Raw genomic sequence first — 15,493 nt, forward strand, 5'->3', positions numbered from 1 at the left:
TTCTTTATATGAGAGTACGGTGTCCATATTTAAGTCAGACGCGTACAGTCCATCAAGCTTTCAAGGCGTGTTGAACCACGACAACTTCGATTATGAACGTGGATCCGCCGGACCGCCGTTCCCTCCCAAGGGACGGCGGTGAGCCGCGATGTCGTTTTGTCTTGTTCTTCAAAATACTCATAGCTATAATATAATTCACAGGACAGGCAAAAAAACCAAAAATCCCTGTTCAAGAACATTGTCACATTTCTCGCGCTCTAGTGCCAGTACGTCAGCTACATCCAGCTCATTCATCTCCGCAAAATAATTGGAAGGTGTTTGCGGTTCCACCGTTATCAGGAACACACAAGAGCTTTTCATTGACATCTGGAAGCCTGAGATGTCGGGCGGATACCGCAAGACAGAGCACTGTGGGAGTGAACAACCCACTGGTCGTAATGCAGGGTGGCCATGGATGAAGTCATTATGGATGTAAACTCACGGCCAGCCCTCCTCCCACACCACCTGAACTGATGTGGCATATGTTCCCTACGCGGGAGAGGTAAGCGGCTACTACTTCCCTCTCAAGAGTGAATTTCTTTTGTTCATCTTGTTGGCTGGACCGATACAGAATAAGGCGTCTTCGGTGACGCCTCGTTCTTCTCTCATCGTCTGCATCTATCGTATATACTTGCCGCGGCGCGTGGACAGCGTCGACCTGCCTCTGTGATACGTCCCTGCCAGTGGATTATTGTGGCCCTCATATATTGTCGCGCCGGTATGGACATTTGAGCCGTCAAAAATCCAAAGTACGTTTGTTGCTCCGTACTCAGTACTCAGTCTTCAAACTTCTAGTCTGGAGACGCAAATGTTCACACTTCCATCAGTCCAAGTCGGAACACCATTCCCGCCGTCCTGCGAAGACGTATCTTGATCGTTCGCTGAAGCGTTACAAGACAAACTTCCCCGATCCTCCAAAATTCTAATCAGTCTATGCATGTATACCATTATAACCAGAAGATCAAGTCGTCGTACCATACAGCGTACCGGAGCACGCGTACACTCCACCGACGACATACATGGGACATACAAGATAATACATAGTAAAATCACGAAGCAGAGTTTTCAGCCAAACCAATCCGATTCCTCCTCAGCCACTGCCAAGTGTCGGGGTCAACGCTGCGGACATAGTCATGAATGTAACACAATATAGCAGAAGAAGATCATTCAGCATTCGTTAGTTCGTATCTGTTCGTATCTGTGTCTCCCGCACAAGACGGGACCCATAATGATTATCATAGAAATGCACGTCATCATAGTCCGAACATGGGGGTCACCTTGCGGGACCCGGGCAAGCCTGGCACCGGCGCGTTAACCACGACGCTGCTCCTCTTTGACGGCGAGCCCTGCATAGCTACACCCTTGCCCAAGTTGCCGTACACCGGGGACCGCATGGCCGGGGTTTTCCGCATGCTTGATGGCGGCGGAGCCACCAGCCGAGAGAGAGACCATGGGAGCTCAAACCCTGAGCGGTTGACGGCGGCGACGTAGCGGGCAATCTCGAGGTGAAGCGTCGGATAGTACGTGGTGGACGCCTTTCGTGCCATCTAGGGAAAGATATAATCCACAATGGAGAGGCGTCGATAAAGAGACCGAGCCGTCAGAAATTTACCCAGAGACCAGTCAAGGACACGAGGGCACACACCAGCAAGATACGCTCAATACCAGAGAGGAACATGTCGTTATGGAACTGATAAGCGGAATGCTCGTGGCTTTGGGGCAAATTCATGTCTTGCACCAACGCAGCGATCGCATTGATGAACCTGAAGTGTGTTGTCTGCACATGATGTCAGTGGTACAGCTGCAGATGCTCCACGGAGAAGACCTGACCATATAACCCATGGCCTCGAACTCGACGCCACCCGTCATACCACCAGGGGCGCGCGGTTTCTCGACTTTGGCTTCGTCTGTCTCATCCAAGTTCCATACCGCATTGTTCGGGTGGCAGAATACCCAGAAGAAATCTCTGCAAATATCGTTGAGTTCTTGCAGATATGTCTTGTAAATTCGATGGCGGTGCAATTCTTCAATGAATGCGTGCGGTTCTACAGCAGGGCCAGGTGCCTCGGCCGGAGGGGGGGCAGGCGTGAGCAAGAGGGCCCGGATAAAAGAGAACAGGGAGGCGTGGGGGGCTGGAAGTGTGATGAGGTTACTCGATTGTGCCCTCGCGTCTGCCTCCCAGGGGATGGACCGAGAGCGCATGTAGGAGAAGGCAGTAGTAATGGGGCTGCCGCTAGAAGGCAAGGAAGAAGACGGGTATAGCTCGAAGAGGAGCAGCAGCAATTCTAGGATCAGTTGCCGCGTGCCGACGTCGCCAGGCTTCTTGTCGGAATAAAGGAGATGAATGAGTTGGAAGTACGGGGAGGGACAGCTATCTCGCAGAGCAGCACATCCAATGGCAGAAGTTGAGAGCGCCTTAACGCAGCGCAGAAGCTCGTGAAGCATCTGGTCGTCGTGTTGTTCCTCCCTATAGAAATAAGTTGAATATCCATCCTAACAATAGACTACGAACGGCTGGGTGTACTGACCGCCATTCCACTTCTAGAATCTCAGTCAAACGGGTCAGCAAGGCGCCGTACCCTCCCTGCTCCAGGAACTCTTCAGTCCAACTGGAAACTAACTTTAGCGTTTTCCTGAATACAGAGATTAATACTTACGTTGTGGCTTCGTTCCTGAGAAGGAGACGCAGCTTCTTGACCGAGTCTACTTCTAGACTAGTGGACGAATTGCCTCTAAGGATATTGCAATATTTTCCCGGGGAGACGGAAGATGCCCTCGCACGTTTATCCTTGTGCGCGGTTTTTGTCGCCGCGTTTTGTGCAGGGGCGAAGCTGTGCATAGCTGAACGGCCGACGTTAATGGATATTCCTCGAACATGAGCGGGTGACAGGATCGGAGGTTCCTTTCGCGAACTAAAGACGTCACATTCCTCCAGCGCGCGTTTCAACTGTGGCCTGGGAGAACCAAGAGATTCGGTGCTGTAAGCTCGGCGCACTCCCCGAGAAGTCTGGGGGCGGGCGATTGACGACTTGGCCGTAATTATACCAGATGACTTGAGCATTTGCGCTTTGACCCTAGCGTCCATCGTTGCAAGCTTCGAACGCAAGTTCAACGGAATCTGAAGTTCCTCCTAAAAAGAGAACAATTCAGTACTTGTCGCCTGTTGTGGTCCATCGAGACACCCCGCTCGAGCACTGTGAAGCGAGAGTGCAAAAAATAATTCGACTGGTGCACAGCCAGGTAATGTACAAAGTGATGCGTAGCCTCGACCAGTTGTACGAGACACAACTTACTAGCAATCGGTCGAAATCAGCTTCGCTCGGTACACCCTCTACTGGATGTTCCTTCCCTTTCGCCTTCTTGTTTTTTTCAGACCTTGTCGGTTTTGTGTCGTGAGATGCAGGGATCCCTGGATGATTCTCCTTCCCGTTGGGGGAGTTGTCCACCGGTGGTGTAATCATCAGAAAGTCTGCGGAGGGTATTCGCCTTGACGGCAAGATGCTCTTAAACATTGTAAGAGAGAATTAAGTCTGATGAGGAGGAAAATCGGAAGCTGACAGAAAGAAAGAACGGGGGTTGCGCAACAAAGAAGAGAGTGAAAAGTGGTGGCAGCTTGCTGAGCGCTCAAGTTCAACTTTGAGCCGCGTGTCCAAATGAAACGCGTCAGTCACCTGACCGTTGGTGGATCTAGGAAACTGTTTTCGTACGGAATCATACTGCACCTGCGATATCCTCCTCGTAGATCGTGTTCGCCATGCCGCTCCCTGAACCAGTTCCTACAGCGTACTCTTCTGAAAATTGTAGCATCTGCCTTGAGAATCTCCATGTTCCCTCTCGCAATGAAGTTGGGACTTCTTACATCATTGACGATGTGCAGCTGCATTGCGGTCCACCTGACTCAGGCCCAGGTCCTCACCACTTTCATTGGATTTGCTTATTGGAATGGGCAAAGAGCGATGGTGATTGGAGCCGGTGTCCTCTATGTAGGCAGAACACGCTCGATCGAAACGGAACGTTCGTCGTGGAGGTGCGAAACGAAGGGGGTGTTACTGGAGGTGTAGACATGGGCGACGTGATTGTACGTTACCTTCTCTTAGATCATTTATTTCTTACGCTTTGTGTAGGACGAGGAGATATATATGGATGCATACCCTCAGGAGCGCTACGAAGAGGCCTTCCTATCATGCATGGCGATGTCAGAACACGAAGACGCGGAAACCTTGCTCACGGAACGTTCCGTCAACGTGAATTGCACATATAAGCCGGGCGGTCAAACTGCATTGCATATGGCAGCAATCAATGGCGATATGGACGGTATCAGGTTTTTGCTGGGTCATGGAGCAGATCGGAATTTCAGAGATGATGCGGGCATGACCCCCTTGGACTTTGCGAGACAAGGAGAGGCAGATTCTGCGGAGGCGGTCGCGTTCCTCTCCGCCTTTTAAAGATAAAAACATATGTAGCCTCATTGTTCTTCTGTAACCGCCTTCGATCTTGCCCAGCACTGTATTCAGTAACCACAATGTCTTGACATTTTCAAGATTTGTGCCTTTCTCCTGATTCTGATCTGTGTATTCCAGGAAAATTCAATTTTCAGCCTGGCTTGCGCACACAAATTCACGAATCGCTATAAACAAGTGGTTGCTGAACATCGCTGACTCAGTACCAGTACTAAAAGTAGTTCACCTTGGTCGACGGAAGAAACAAGCGGCCAAAAATTTCAACGTGCGCTGCACATTGGGGGGCACATGAGGTTCCCTCCATAAATGTGTGTATATCGAAAGTTTCTTGACTTATATAGCTTGTAGGATATGTAGAATTCAATGGTTTATAATTATGCTTGTCTTTTGAGTCAACGACGCGCCCGACGCGGCGCGACGCGTTACGCGCACCACGTGGTTCCATATCCAGCACGTGCGTGTGTGCCCGAATAATTTTTGGATCCAGTACCTCTTCGGCATTAGGCTACAATGAGCCACAGTAGCCTGATATCTTGTATATCTTGGTACGTTTATACGCAATGTTCTCAGCTGAACAGAAATCCTAAGGGAGTACAGGGTCCGCAGAGGCGTAACTACTCAGCACCCTGTCAAATATGTCCTCGACGATAACGAGCTGAACCGTGTCAGTGCACTGGCCCGAATCGAGCTTGATGACGCCCGCAAAGAGCTGGAGCGCGCACACAAAGCGGCCGAGTCGATGGGGAAGGGTGCGGAAGGTGAAGAGGCCGACGATGTCGACGACGAGGATGAGAGTGCTTGGGTCGAGTGAGTTTCTTTCTCACTGAAGCTACACTTCGTATTAAGCAAGTTACCTTTGAAGCGAAGATGAAAATTCGAAGGACGAGGACGTTCCTATGGATCAGGATGGACCTCCAACAAAAGACGGGGCGGAGGGCAAAGACGACGATGATCTAGCACAGTACGATCTGGATAACTATGACGAAGATGATGCTATACCAGGTTCGTCATAACATTTGAGATGCGAAATCTTGTGTTCGAATTCATCATTGCAGCAATGGGTCCGTTCAGCAATATCAAGGGTCTCACATATTATAGGAATAATGACGAGGATCCTTACATCACACTAAAAGACGTAATCTAATTACGCTGTTCACATTTTGCAGATGCTGATCTATGTGACAGGACCAAGAATACGAAGAACGCGAAGAGCTCGAAGTCCTACCGAACGACAACCTCCTCGTAGCCGCAAAAACCGAAGACGAGATCTCACAGCTTGAAATCTATGTTTACGATGAATCACAAGAAAACCTCTACGCCCACCACGACCTCATGCTACCCAGCTTCCCGCTGTGCCTCGAATGGCTGGACTTCCCACCCATCACCTCACCCGCATCCACCGCGTCCTCTGGAGCAAAACAATTCGGCAACTACATAGCAGTGGGTACGATGGAGCCGGAGATCGAGATCTGGTCGCTGGACATCGTCGAGGCGATATATCCGGATATGGTGCTTGGCCGCCCGGACAAGACCGCCGCGCACGTCCCGACACCACTGGGAACAGGGAAGAAGAAGCGCAAGAAGGCGAAGCACCGCGCCGCCAGCGCTGCACACCACGTCGACGCGGTCCTTGCGCTCTCGTGGAACCACACGCACCGCAACCTCCTCGCGTCCGCGTCCGCGGACCGCACTGTGAAGCTGTGGGACCTGAGCCGCAACCCGACGATCAGCGGCGACAGTGAGGGCGAGGGTGCGCTGCGGAGCTTTAGTGTGCACAAGGACAAGGTGCAGGCGGTGCAGTGGAATCAGAAGGATCCGACCGTACTGCTCACTGGAAGCTTCGACCGTACGGTGAGGACGTTTGACTCGCGTGCGCCGGATGCAGGCGTTGGGGCAGTTGTGGGTGCTGATGTGGAGGCGATCCGATGGGACCCTTGGGAAGTGCACGGGTTCTACGTAAGCTCCGTGTTAGTCCCTCTATTTTTTCTGTCTCAATAATGCCATTAGGTATCCCTCGAGAACGGGCTTGTCCTGAACTTTGACGCAAGGACGCTTCCCTCTGATCTCAATTCGCCATCACCCTCGCGGTTCACTCTTTCCGCACACGACGGCGCTGCCTCTGCGTTGGACGTAAATCCTCATATACGAGGGTGCATCGTTACGGGCGGCACAGACAAAATTGTCAAGATCTGGAACGTCCACGAAGATGCTGATCTGGGCAAGCAGCAAGTCAGCTTGGTGACATCGAGGGATCTCGGCGTGGTACGTGCAAAGCGAGAACTTGTAAATAATTTTCTTTGAACTGTGTCCCGTAATCAGGGCAAGGTCTTCTCCGCAGTGTGGTCTCCAGATGATCCCCTCACAGTAGCCGCCGCTGGGTCACATGGAAAATTGCAGGTATGGGACGTTGGGGCTAATGCCGGTACAAGGAAGGTGCTTGGCTCGAAGTTGGCAGAGGCGGGCAGGATCCTCAAGGAGAAAACTGGAGGCGGCGTCGTCGGCGTTGCGAGCGACGACGAGGACAGTAGCGGAGGCGAGGACGACGACGAGTGAGATGTGGCAGTGTAATGTATGTGAATACATTTCTTCAGTTCAGATCTACAACATTTGCCCTTAGGACCGACTGGTGGTATACTTAGACTAAGATAAGCAACGCGCTACAATCTGATCTGCGTGGTATGGCCTCCGGGATGTTCTACATGAATTCCTCAGTGTCGTCCAGCGCCTCGTCATACACGGATGTGTCAAATCTGCGGAGAAAAAAATGAACGCCTTATAAGGAGCCTGAAAACATGAGAGTAACTACTTACTTGGCTGCCGCCTTCGCGGCACCCAAGGCGGGCTTGACAACTACCTTTGGCTTCTTCTTCCCCGAAGTCTTGTCCCTCTGTTCCCTTTGCTTTTCGTTCGCCAAGGTGGTGAGTGCACTCGCTGCCTTACGGACTTCAACATCCCGCAAGGGTATCGCCAACTCTCGTATATGGTTCTCGACGAATGTGGCATAGAGCGGTTTGTCCTGATGTCGCTTGACGATCAACTCGATGATATTGTGCGAGAATGCGATAAAGTCCTCCTTGGTCCGCGGCTGAGCAGAAACAAGACTGTCCAACTCCGTAGACGAAGTGCCTGCCGAAAATATCAGGATCGCGCTACAACATAAGACAAGGGCAAGCCCACCTCCCAGAGCAGCAGCGCCAAAGAGGTCTGCCGCATTACTGAGGTCTGCGTTCAGCTCCCGCTCCCTATCCAGCCGTGCCTTTTCGCGCGGGTCCAGCACGGCGTCCTCGTCGTAGTGCTCGTCATCCTGCGCGGCCTTTCTCGCAGCCTTCTCCGCCTCCTTCTCGGCAAGCTTTGCCTTCAGCGTGCCTTTCTTCTTTGGCGGCGCGACTGATGCAGCGGCGGCGGGTTGGGGCTTCTCCTCCTCGTCAGAAGATGCTTCCCAGTCACTCTACCGAATCAATGTGAAAATTTTCAGTTCAACTGCATCTGAATGCCTGAACGTAGTGCACGCACCACTGGTCCATCGTCCTCCTCATCTTCTCCTTCCCACTTGCTCTTCGTGGGTTTCTTTATTGTCGGGCCAGAGGGTGCTGGTGCGGGTGAGGGTGCGGGTGCGGCCGACTCGTTCTCGGAATCCTCTGTGCTCCTTGCGGTCATCAGAGTGAGCACTGATCAGACAGAAAATTGACAGTACCCCAGTCGGACATGTTGTGAAGTATCGATTGGGCGGAGTGGATAGAATACCAAAAGATTACAACGTTGCGGACGTTCAGATGCACTTCGATTAGATACAGATTTGGGCGGCAGAGGCTGAAGATCCTCCATCTCCAATTTGCGCATGTTTGGACATTGGGGATCACGTGGTACGCGTTTATGAGAAAACCTCCCCATAACACTCAAAGCTCGCGTACATGGTGGGTGAAAAATCCTGACATCTGCAATATACACTGGTACTCATCTTCCCATATGTTAGTAGACATTTTGAATGGGTCCCAATTATTTATTGCTGGCGTCGAACTTAATGAATACTAGTGAAAGAGTTACTCTGGTTTCTTGCTGGCTCGAGCACATAGACTCTGAGTAGAGAGCCCATAGCTAGTTGACTACTTATAAGTCGCTCCAAACACGACCTCGAACGCGCGCGCAACGCTTAGTTAGACGTACGTTGCTCCACACTCGACACATCATCCCTGCAGGTACCAAACACCATTCACCTTACAGAAGGACCACACGATGCACGTATAAAATCTCTATTATTTATATCACCAAGATCAGAAAAAAAGGACAATACATCAGCTTACTCATACGACACGAGTATGTGCGAAGCTCGGTGTAGCCGCGCGAATAGGACAATCGGCCCCGAAGTAGTCGTTGGCCAGCTCTCCAATGACAGCATACCCCACACGCTCATCATGCGTTCCTAATTGAACGGTCACAGTGCCGTTCCCTTGGTGCAGGAACAGGAGATATGCGTATATCCACTTAGCGTAGACATAGTATACGTGGTTTGAGGAACAGGCAACGCATTATTCTCCAATCTTCCAGAAACCCTGTGCAGGATTCTTTCCAGCAGAAGTGGATGCCGTCATGAGAATTGCGGCACTTCATGAGAGAGGGATTCTGAGGATTTTCCTTCCAAGCATCACGTCCATGACGACGTTCGCGCGCACATGCAGCCCACAAAAGAATTCCGAGGTTGAACCAGGCCGATTCGACCTTCGCTCGGCGAAAGCACCTCATACGAGAGCACGACTTGAGTGGGGGATCCTGAGCTGGACAAAGCTCCCGGTCCAGTACTCGGTGGCTGATTACGATACGAGGTACGTTTGTGATGTTGGATGGCAATACTACACACGTCTGCCGAGATCCGGTGAGCGTGCACATTATGACATGGGTCATGCGACGCTGGACAAAATTTGCAGAACCCGAGTACTGCAGTACGTCCTCCGCTCGACTGTGTGCCGTCATAATGGTCGGTGTCGCGACAGGACGTGCACAGAGGCTGCTCGTGCACCATGTGCACGGCTGGTAAGTTCCGAAGGGTGTACATGGCTGAGAAGAGGCAAGGCTTCGTAAACTCCGTGAGATTCGACATCAAGGCTGCGTATGAGTGGTTCTGATGTGCGAATTCACTGTCGTTCGCGGCAAAAGGCGGAATTGAAGTTCTTGTCTTCTGTCTTTGGACGGACCGAACGCCACAAAGCTGGCACTTTCCTAACGCGAGCCGACGGACTCCCGTACGCCCTGCATGCGCCGTGCGCGTGAGCACATGTAGAAGCACAGATCGGCTGTGAGACATTTTCTACAGATACGAAAAGATTCAGCATGTGCATCATCGGCTGCGGTTCTGTTAATAACCTCAGGGCTCACAACCAGGCATCGGGCACTGGTTAACACTAGGCCAAACGTTAAGAGCCCTGAGGATTCTGCATGAGAGGAGGGAGGTTCATTGGTTGCAAGGGAGAACGTAAGCGGAAGATCAGAAAGGCGCCTACATAAGCAGGAACGCCAGTGACCAACTCAAACGGGAACTGCCAGCACATTCAATCGACTTGCCACTGGCATTAATGGGCTAGCAGCATCTTGTCCTGTCTCCGCGGTATGGGTCAGCTGGCGGAAATGAAGGTTCAACTACACTCTTTTTGCCAATGGAAATACTTTGAATGCTAGAGCTATGGCTGAGGTAGCTTCTCGAAGTTCTGGCTCGATAACTGACCAAGGAACCACGACGAGAAGTGCAAAGGCTCGTAGCTCCAAGGCCAACCATGACGAATTGATAAACAATTCCAAAAAGCGTGTTCCTTCATGCACTCCCCCTGGATTACTTCACAGACGAAAGTCCAGAGTGCGCATCCTTTGAAAAATGGAGATGGATGCCTGAAGGCTTACACATCGTCGACAGTTCGCCTGCGCAGCCTCTGAGTGTCTTCGCATTGCAGACCAAGTCATCCGACAATATGCCCTCAAATGTTTCCGGCAGCCAGCTCCCCCCAAAGTTCCCCACCGATGCCACAGCCTTCCAGGGCTAGATGCCGTCGTATTTGAAAGTCGCTTTGAATGCCCACTGGATTGATGTCGGTGTTCAGTGCCTGTGGTCTCACCCACGTATCCGAGATCACCATAGCGCACAGTTCCGGGTATGGAGAGAAACCACAGCATAGCAGTAGGACTCTGTGATACATGGCAAGGCCGTGGGGGAAATATGGTATGTAGAAGTCTAGGTACTATGTCTGGTGCTCTACAACCGTCCCCGCTCGTTGTGACAGGAAAGATGTTTGCACCGGCAAGTCCGTAGCCACGAGGGCCAATTTTACGATGCGACGACTGTCGCTGTTGGCGTCTGGATGTTCGGACTCGATGCTGTGAGTACCCAAGTCGATATCAGTCTCATGGTCGACGACGCGGCGTTGATGGACTTACACGACGTTTATCGACTTATGTCGTTCACAGAGCAGAGGCGCAGCTGAGCCTGGGAGGTGCTTCGTCACATTGCGAATGATGTAGTACCCCCCGAGGACGCCATTCTATGGCCGCGCTCATCAAAACTTGCCCATCAGCCCAAAGCTGACAGAGACTCACCCTATTCGAGGGGTCTTTGGGGACTTCGACTGCGTTCTGCCAGTCCACCGCGAGGCGGTAGCCAGAGGCCTCAACCATCGCGAGGACTGTGCGCTGCAGGCCGATCCTCGGAAGCTGCATGCCGTTCATGGTGAATTCAATGTGCTGCGAGAACGTCTCGTCGAGCGCGCGCAGACACTCCAACGTGGTCTTTGCCTCGAAGACCCGCTTGATGTGGTCGAGCGACCATGCGTAGATTGTCGACAGCATTCTGCTGAGCTCTGGAAATGGAGGGCGAGGTACGCGGACGTGAAGGTGAAAGTGAGGGCGAATATGGAAGATACCTGGGCCCATCTGAGGTCATTATAAACCTCACCGCTCTTCCATTAGGTGCCCATGGAGCCATCAGGAAAATGCTGAATAACTATTTCCTCCAACTCTGGGCGAAACGATTTCCTCACGATTCTCGGGCTCATGGGCGTCTTCTCAATCGATCGCTCGATCCATGAAGCCTGAGCTTTGGTTCGCTACGATCAGCTACGAAGCGTTGATGGTTTGTTTAATTTGTGACAGAAGGGCAGCGGTGAGACAAAACCAAGATACATTTGAAGTCGGAGATCTGCTGCTTTGCGCTTCGTATGGTGTGCTTCGATTGCCTGCTTCGTGAGACTGAACTTGAATTTGTTTTTGCATCGTCCACAGTCGCGGCTCAAGGTGTTCTCCACCAACTTCAGCCTGTGTCCTGCTGGGTAATGCAAACCGAGCTCTAGCTGTTCGAGATAGCGCGTTTCTGATTAAAGGCGATTACTCTGTTATCCAGGACCTAGCGACATTTTGATCCATGTGGTCGAAGCTCAATCGAAATCAGGCCGCTCCCTAGCGTGGTATGTAGAGCTCCGGAAATCGGCGTGTGGCTCTGGCCCAACGTAAAGCTTCACGTCGTCAGCGCACGATGGGCATGCACTCCTTTATATTCTGATCGGATGCCTTGTGTTTCCTTACCGTGAGCGTGGAAGGTCTGAGAATCGAGTTCTGGGAGCCTGATCGGCTTCTCATACCCACTTTCCTGGAAAGGATTCGTCATGTCATTCTGCCAATGCTACCGACGGAAAATATGGGGTGCAACATGGGCTTGCTCTCAAGCTGATTTGCGGATAATCAGAGTGAAATTGACGGCGTATCGACTTTGTGTGAGTGAAGCAAGGATATGGACAGTCATGAAGGACCGTGGTTTCGTGCAACACGTCCTGACCCTGCACATTAATCACAAGTCTAGATGTTGTACTTCATGTCAAGAATACGAGGGACGGCGTCCGGCCTATCAAGCTATGCAACGTACTAAAATCAGGGTCGTGTAGGAGTGTACAGGTATTCACCGGGTACATTGATGTATTGGAATAGTATTATCCGGCTCTCAAACAACTGTTGGGATGTTGTCTATCGACCGCGCATTTAGTAATCACCGTGCCATTATCAATGCCCGTCGCTGCAAATTGTTCACAGGAAGCACGGTAAGCAGCTGGCGCAAGGAGAGGTGTCAAGCCCCCTGTCAACGTCATTTAGGACCTGCCAAGTCCGGCCAAAGTCTGGTCGCTTGTCAGATCCGACAGGCTGCGCGTGCATCTGAGCGCAGATCCGCATTTCTCGCATCTGAACGTCAAAAAATTGGGCATTGGAGAAAGTGGAGCCAAGTGTTCGCTCCTCGATAACACTCGCGGATGGGTGAAACCGTGCGAGGACAGCGAGTCAGACGCGTCGTAAATGCGCTTTCCATAAGGGCCTCGACGGAGCCACAGTATTGTGAGTGACCGGATACGGAAATACGACGCGGAAATTGTGAGTTGTTGGGTGCATGACAGCAAGGCTCACCGTTATAACTCATCCAAGGACGCGCGGGTATTCCCGCCAGATAATCCGGAGAGCGGGACTCACTACTTGGCAGGCACCTGCAGTATTGTGATGCTAGGAAAGCTCGACGGTGGCGTTGATACACATTCTGTCAATCGGCAAAGTGAATAGTACACCAGGTACCGTCAATATGAACCAGACCGGATACCAGTCTGAATCTTTACCACCGTCTTCCATACACTAGTATAATATTGACCGGACGAGTACTGGATGTCGTAAGACTAGAGCCACAAAGAGGACGGAAGAGTCCAGACAGTTTCACAGCTACATGATACAGTAACAGAGAGGGTCGATACATTGCCAACGTTGTTCTCACTTCAGAGCTTTCTTCATTTGCTGTTGTGGAAAGAGCGACCAGGCCGCCGGTCAGTTTCAAAAGAGTGTGAGGAAATTATGACGCAACGCACCTCTTCCATAACATCCAGATTCTTCGTCTCGATGCGAACGATATGCTTCCCCGTCACTGCCTCGATCTGCGCCATCTGGTGGAACGTCGTCTGATCATGCACGAAGTTAATGGAAATCCCCTTCCGTCCGAATCGTCCTGTGCGACCTGTGGAGACATAAGCACCATGAATGGACGACCGCATCAGTAAGTAAGGGACGAACCAATCCGGTGTATGTATGTCTCGACATCCGGGAGGGTATCCTGCTTGCCGCGGGACGGGTCGCGCTCGTTCATCAGCGGTAGGTCGTAGTTTACGACCATGTTCACTTTGAGAATATCGATACCGCGCGCGACGACATTGGTGGTGATCAGCACCTTCTCTTTACCCTCCCGAAATCTGTCGATAATCGTATCACGCTCCTGCGCGTCTTTCGCGCCATGCAGCGACGCTACTCTATGCCCTTCTGCCGTCATACGCTGTGAGATGCGGTCCGCTGTGCGTCGATGCTAATTTGTTATTCACGTAAGGTCAACACATACGCCAGGAAATATCTGTGAACACTCACTTGGCAGAAGATGATACTTTGTCCGATAGTCAACAGCTTGTACAGAGAGACGAGCACATCATATTTCTGATCCTCGTCGTGACAATCCATATAGAACTGCCGAATGTTGGCGACCGTAAGATCAGTCTTCTGCAACTCGATCTTGTTTGCGTTTGGCGCAAACTTGCTTGCAAAGGACCTTACGTGGTCCGGGAAAGTCGCCGAGAAGAGAATAATTTGAGCCTGATTGCGCGGGAGCATACTAGTGTTCGTAATTGCTCGCGCCTTAGCACGCTAACACACAGAGAGGACCGTTCGACTTACTTCTTCACACGCAACGTCTGCTCCCCGAGACCATCCTGGTCGAGCATAGTGTCCGCTTCGTCCAGCACGAATACTTTCACTTCCGACACATCAATCACCTTGCGCCTAATGAGGTCGGTCATCGTCCCGGGGGTGCCCACGACGACATGGGCAGTGACGTGCTTTGTGTCCCTCGGCAACCCGTCCTTGATCGCGTATTCTGTCTGAATCGAAGTAAACTTGCCCATCGCCACCACTACGGTCATGATTTGCCGCGCAAGCTCGCGTGATGGGGCGAGACATAGTGCCTGGAGCATGCCGCCCGTTAGTACACCCTCCATCGGAAGTCGGTGAGAGGTTGAATCTTACTTGTGTTTTATTCTTGGAAAAATCGACGCGACTCAGCATCGTGAGGACGAAGGCGGCGGTCTTTCCCGTGCCGGACTGCGATTGTCCGATCATGTTCTGCGGACTGCATGGGAGGCAGTCAGCTAGATGGCAAGCTAGATCATGACCACGCGGACGCACGGATTAGATAGCAGGAGAGGCAATGCGCGCTCCTGGATCTTGGATGGTTTAGAGAAGCCCATGTCGTAAATGCCTTTCAGTAGATCTTCATGTCTGTTTAAGCTCTCAGAGGACTCTCGATCGCTCTGTGGTCCATGCAACTCACAGTCCCAGCTGTTCAAACGTCTTGGCGCTGTATAGAGGCGAGTTCGGATCGACTTGCTGGTCTGCTAGAGTAACCTGGAAGTACAGGAGTCAGTACGCTTGCCACAACCGCGAGCGCGACGTTGCCATACCTCAACCTCGAAGTCTGACTTGATGAGGTCCGAAACTGACCAAGAAGAAAAGGCTTTAGCATGCATCAGGATCAGCTGCGATGAATGAGCATACCATCCTCCTCCGTTTCTAGCACTGGCGCTCCCGCTGTCGCACCTACTGTCGCACCCACTGTCGCACCTGAATCGAAGGATCAGATAGGTCTTGCGGTATCAATCAGAGAGTTACCTGGAGCTGCTGGCGTGTAGAACCCATCAGCGTCTTTCTCCATCTTTGGCGGAGCGTATGCAGAATTACGTGTGACGGCAGTCCAGGTATTGGCCGTGGTCGTGGTTGCAGTCGAAAGCCATCCTAGATGAGTCTGACGTGTTATCTTATCTCGGCGCTCTTTCAAAAGTTTCAAATTCAATCGAGGATTGAGATGCATCTGCAGAAGTCGGACAGCGAAGGGGAACTCTGGCCGCTGAGTACTGAGTACTGAGTACCCGCATTTTTATACGCCTGAAAGA

The 15,493-nt window shown here is 51.7% G+C and overlaps 6 protein-coding genes across 6 annotated transcripts; 2 read left to right on the forward strand and 4 right to left on the reverse strand.

Annotated features, from left to right (window-relative positions):
• Positions 1 to 1,292: 1,292 nt before the first annotated feature.
• On the reverse strand, positions 1,293 to 3,551 carry SCP_1200870 (hypothetical protein; the record flags this gene model as incomplete). The annotated part of the gene is made up of 6 exons (XM_027762974.1): positions 1,293 to 1,586; positions 1,685 to 1,816; positions 1,870 to 2,506; positions 2,568 to 2,648; positions 2,697 to 3,169; positions 3,333 to 3,551. The coding sequence occupies 6 exons, from the start codon at positions 3,549 to 3,551 to the stop codon at positions 1,293 to 1,295; spliced, it is 1,836 nt and encodes a 611-aa protein (XP_027618775.1).
• Positions 3,552 to 3,793: 242 nt separating this feature from the next.
• On the forward strand, positions 3,794 to 4,484 carry SCP_1200880 (hypothetical protein; the record flags this gene model as incomplete). Its single annotated transcript, XM_027762975.1, has 2 exons — positions 3,794 to 4,117; positions 4,164 to 4,484. 2 exons carry the CDS (start codon positions 3,794 to 3,796, stop codon positions 4,482 to 4,484), a joined length of 645 nt encoding a protein of 214 aa, XP_027618776.1.
• Positions 4,485 to 5,009: 525 nt separating this feature from the next.
• On the forward strand, positions 5,010 to 7,052 carry SCP_1200890 (Uncharacterized WD repeat-containing protein; the record flags this gene model as incomplete). Its single annotated transcript, XM_027762976.1, has 7 exons — positions 5,010 to 5,044; positions 5,097 to 5,306; positions 5,362 to 5,501; positions 5,555 to 5,634; positions 5,685 to 6,455; positions 6,507 to 6,761; positions 6,819 to 7,052. 7 exons carry the CDS (start codon positions 5,010 to 5,012, stop codon positions 7,050 to 7,052), a joined length of 1,725 nt encoding a protein of 574 aa, XP_027618777.1.
• A 142-nt stretch (positions 7,053 to 7,194) lies between these two features.
• SCP_1200900 (Eukaryotic translation initiation factor 3 subunit J) lies at positions 7,195 to 8,206 on the reverse strand (the record flags this gene model as incomplete). Its single annotated transcript, XM_027762977.1, has 5 exons — positions 7,195 to 7,249; positions 7,310 to 7,625; positions 7,677 to 7,947; positions 8,013 to 8,137; positions 8,194 to 8,206. 5 exons carry the CDS (start codon positions 8,204 to 8,206, stop codon positions 7,195 to 7,197), a joined length of 780 nt encoding a protein of 259 aa, XP_027618778.1.
• Positions 8,207 to 10,723: 2,517 nt separating this feature from the next.
• Positions 10,724 to 11,327, reverse strand: SCP_1200910 (hypothetical protein; the record flags this gene model as incomplete). Its single annotated transcript, XM_027762978.1, has 3 exons — positions 10,724 to 10,859; positions 10,920 to 11,023; positions 11,079 to 11,327. 3 exons carry the CDS (start codon positions 11,325 to 11,327, stop codon positions 10,724 to 10,726), a joined length of 489 nt encoding a protein of 162 aa, XP_027618779.1.
• Positions 11,328 to 13,277: 1,950 nt separating this feature from the next.
• Positions 13,278 to 15,255, reverse strand: SCP_1200920 (ATP-dependent RNA helicase DBP5; the record flags this gene model as incomplete). Its single annotated transcript, XM_027762979.1, has 11 exons — positions 13,278 to 13,301; positions 13,373 to 13,518; positions 13,575 to 13,860; positions 13,920 to 14,160; positions 14,223 to 14,509; positions 14,571 to 14,673; positions 14,730 to 14,822; positions 14,875 to 14,948; positions 15,005 to 15,039; positions 15,099 to 15,164; positions 15,213 to 15,255. 11 exons carry the CDS (start codon positions 15,253 to 15,255, stop codon positions 13,278 to 13,280), a joined length of 1,398 nt encoding a protein of 465 aa, XP_027618780.1.
• Between the last annotated feature and the right edge of the window lie 238 nt (positions 15,256 to 15,493).

This window comes from Sparassis crispa (genome assembly GCF_003851025.1).
Source record: "Sparassis crispa DNA, contig_000010F, whole genome shotgun sequence".
Taxonomy (NCBI): domain Eukaryota; kingdom Fungi; phylum Basidiomycota; class Agaricomycetes; order Polyporales; family Sparassidaceae; genus Sparassis; species Sparassis crispa.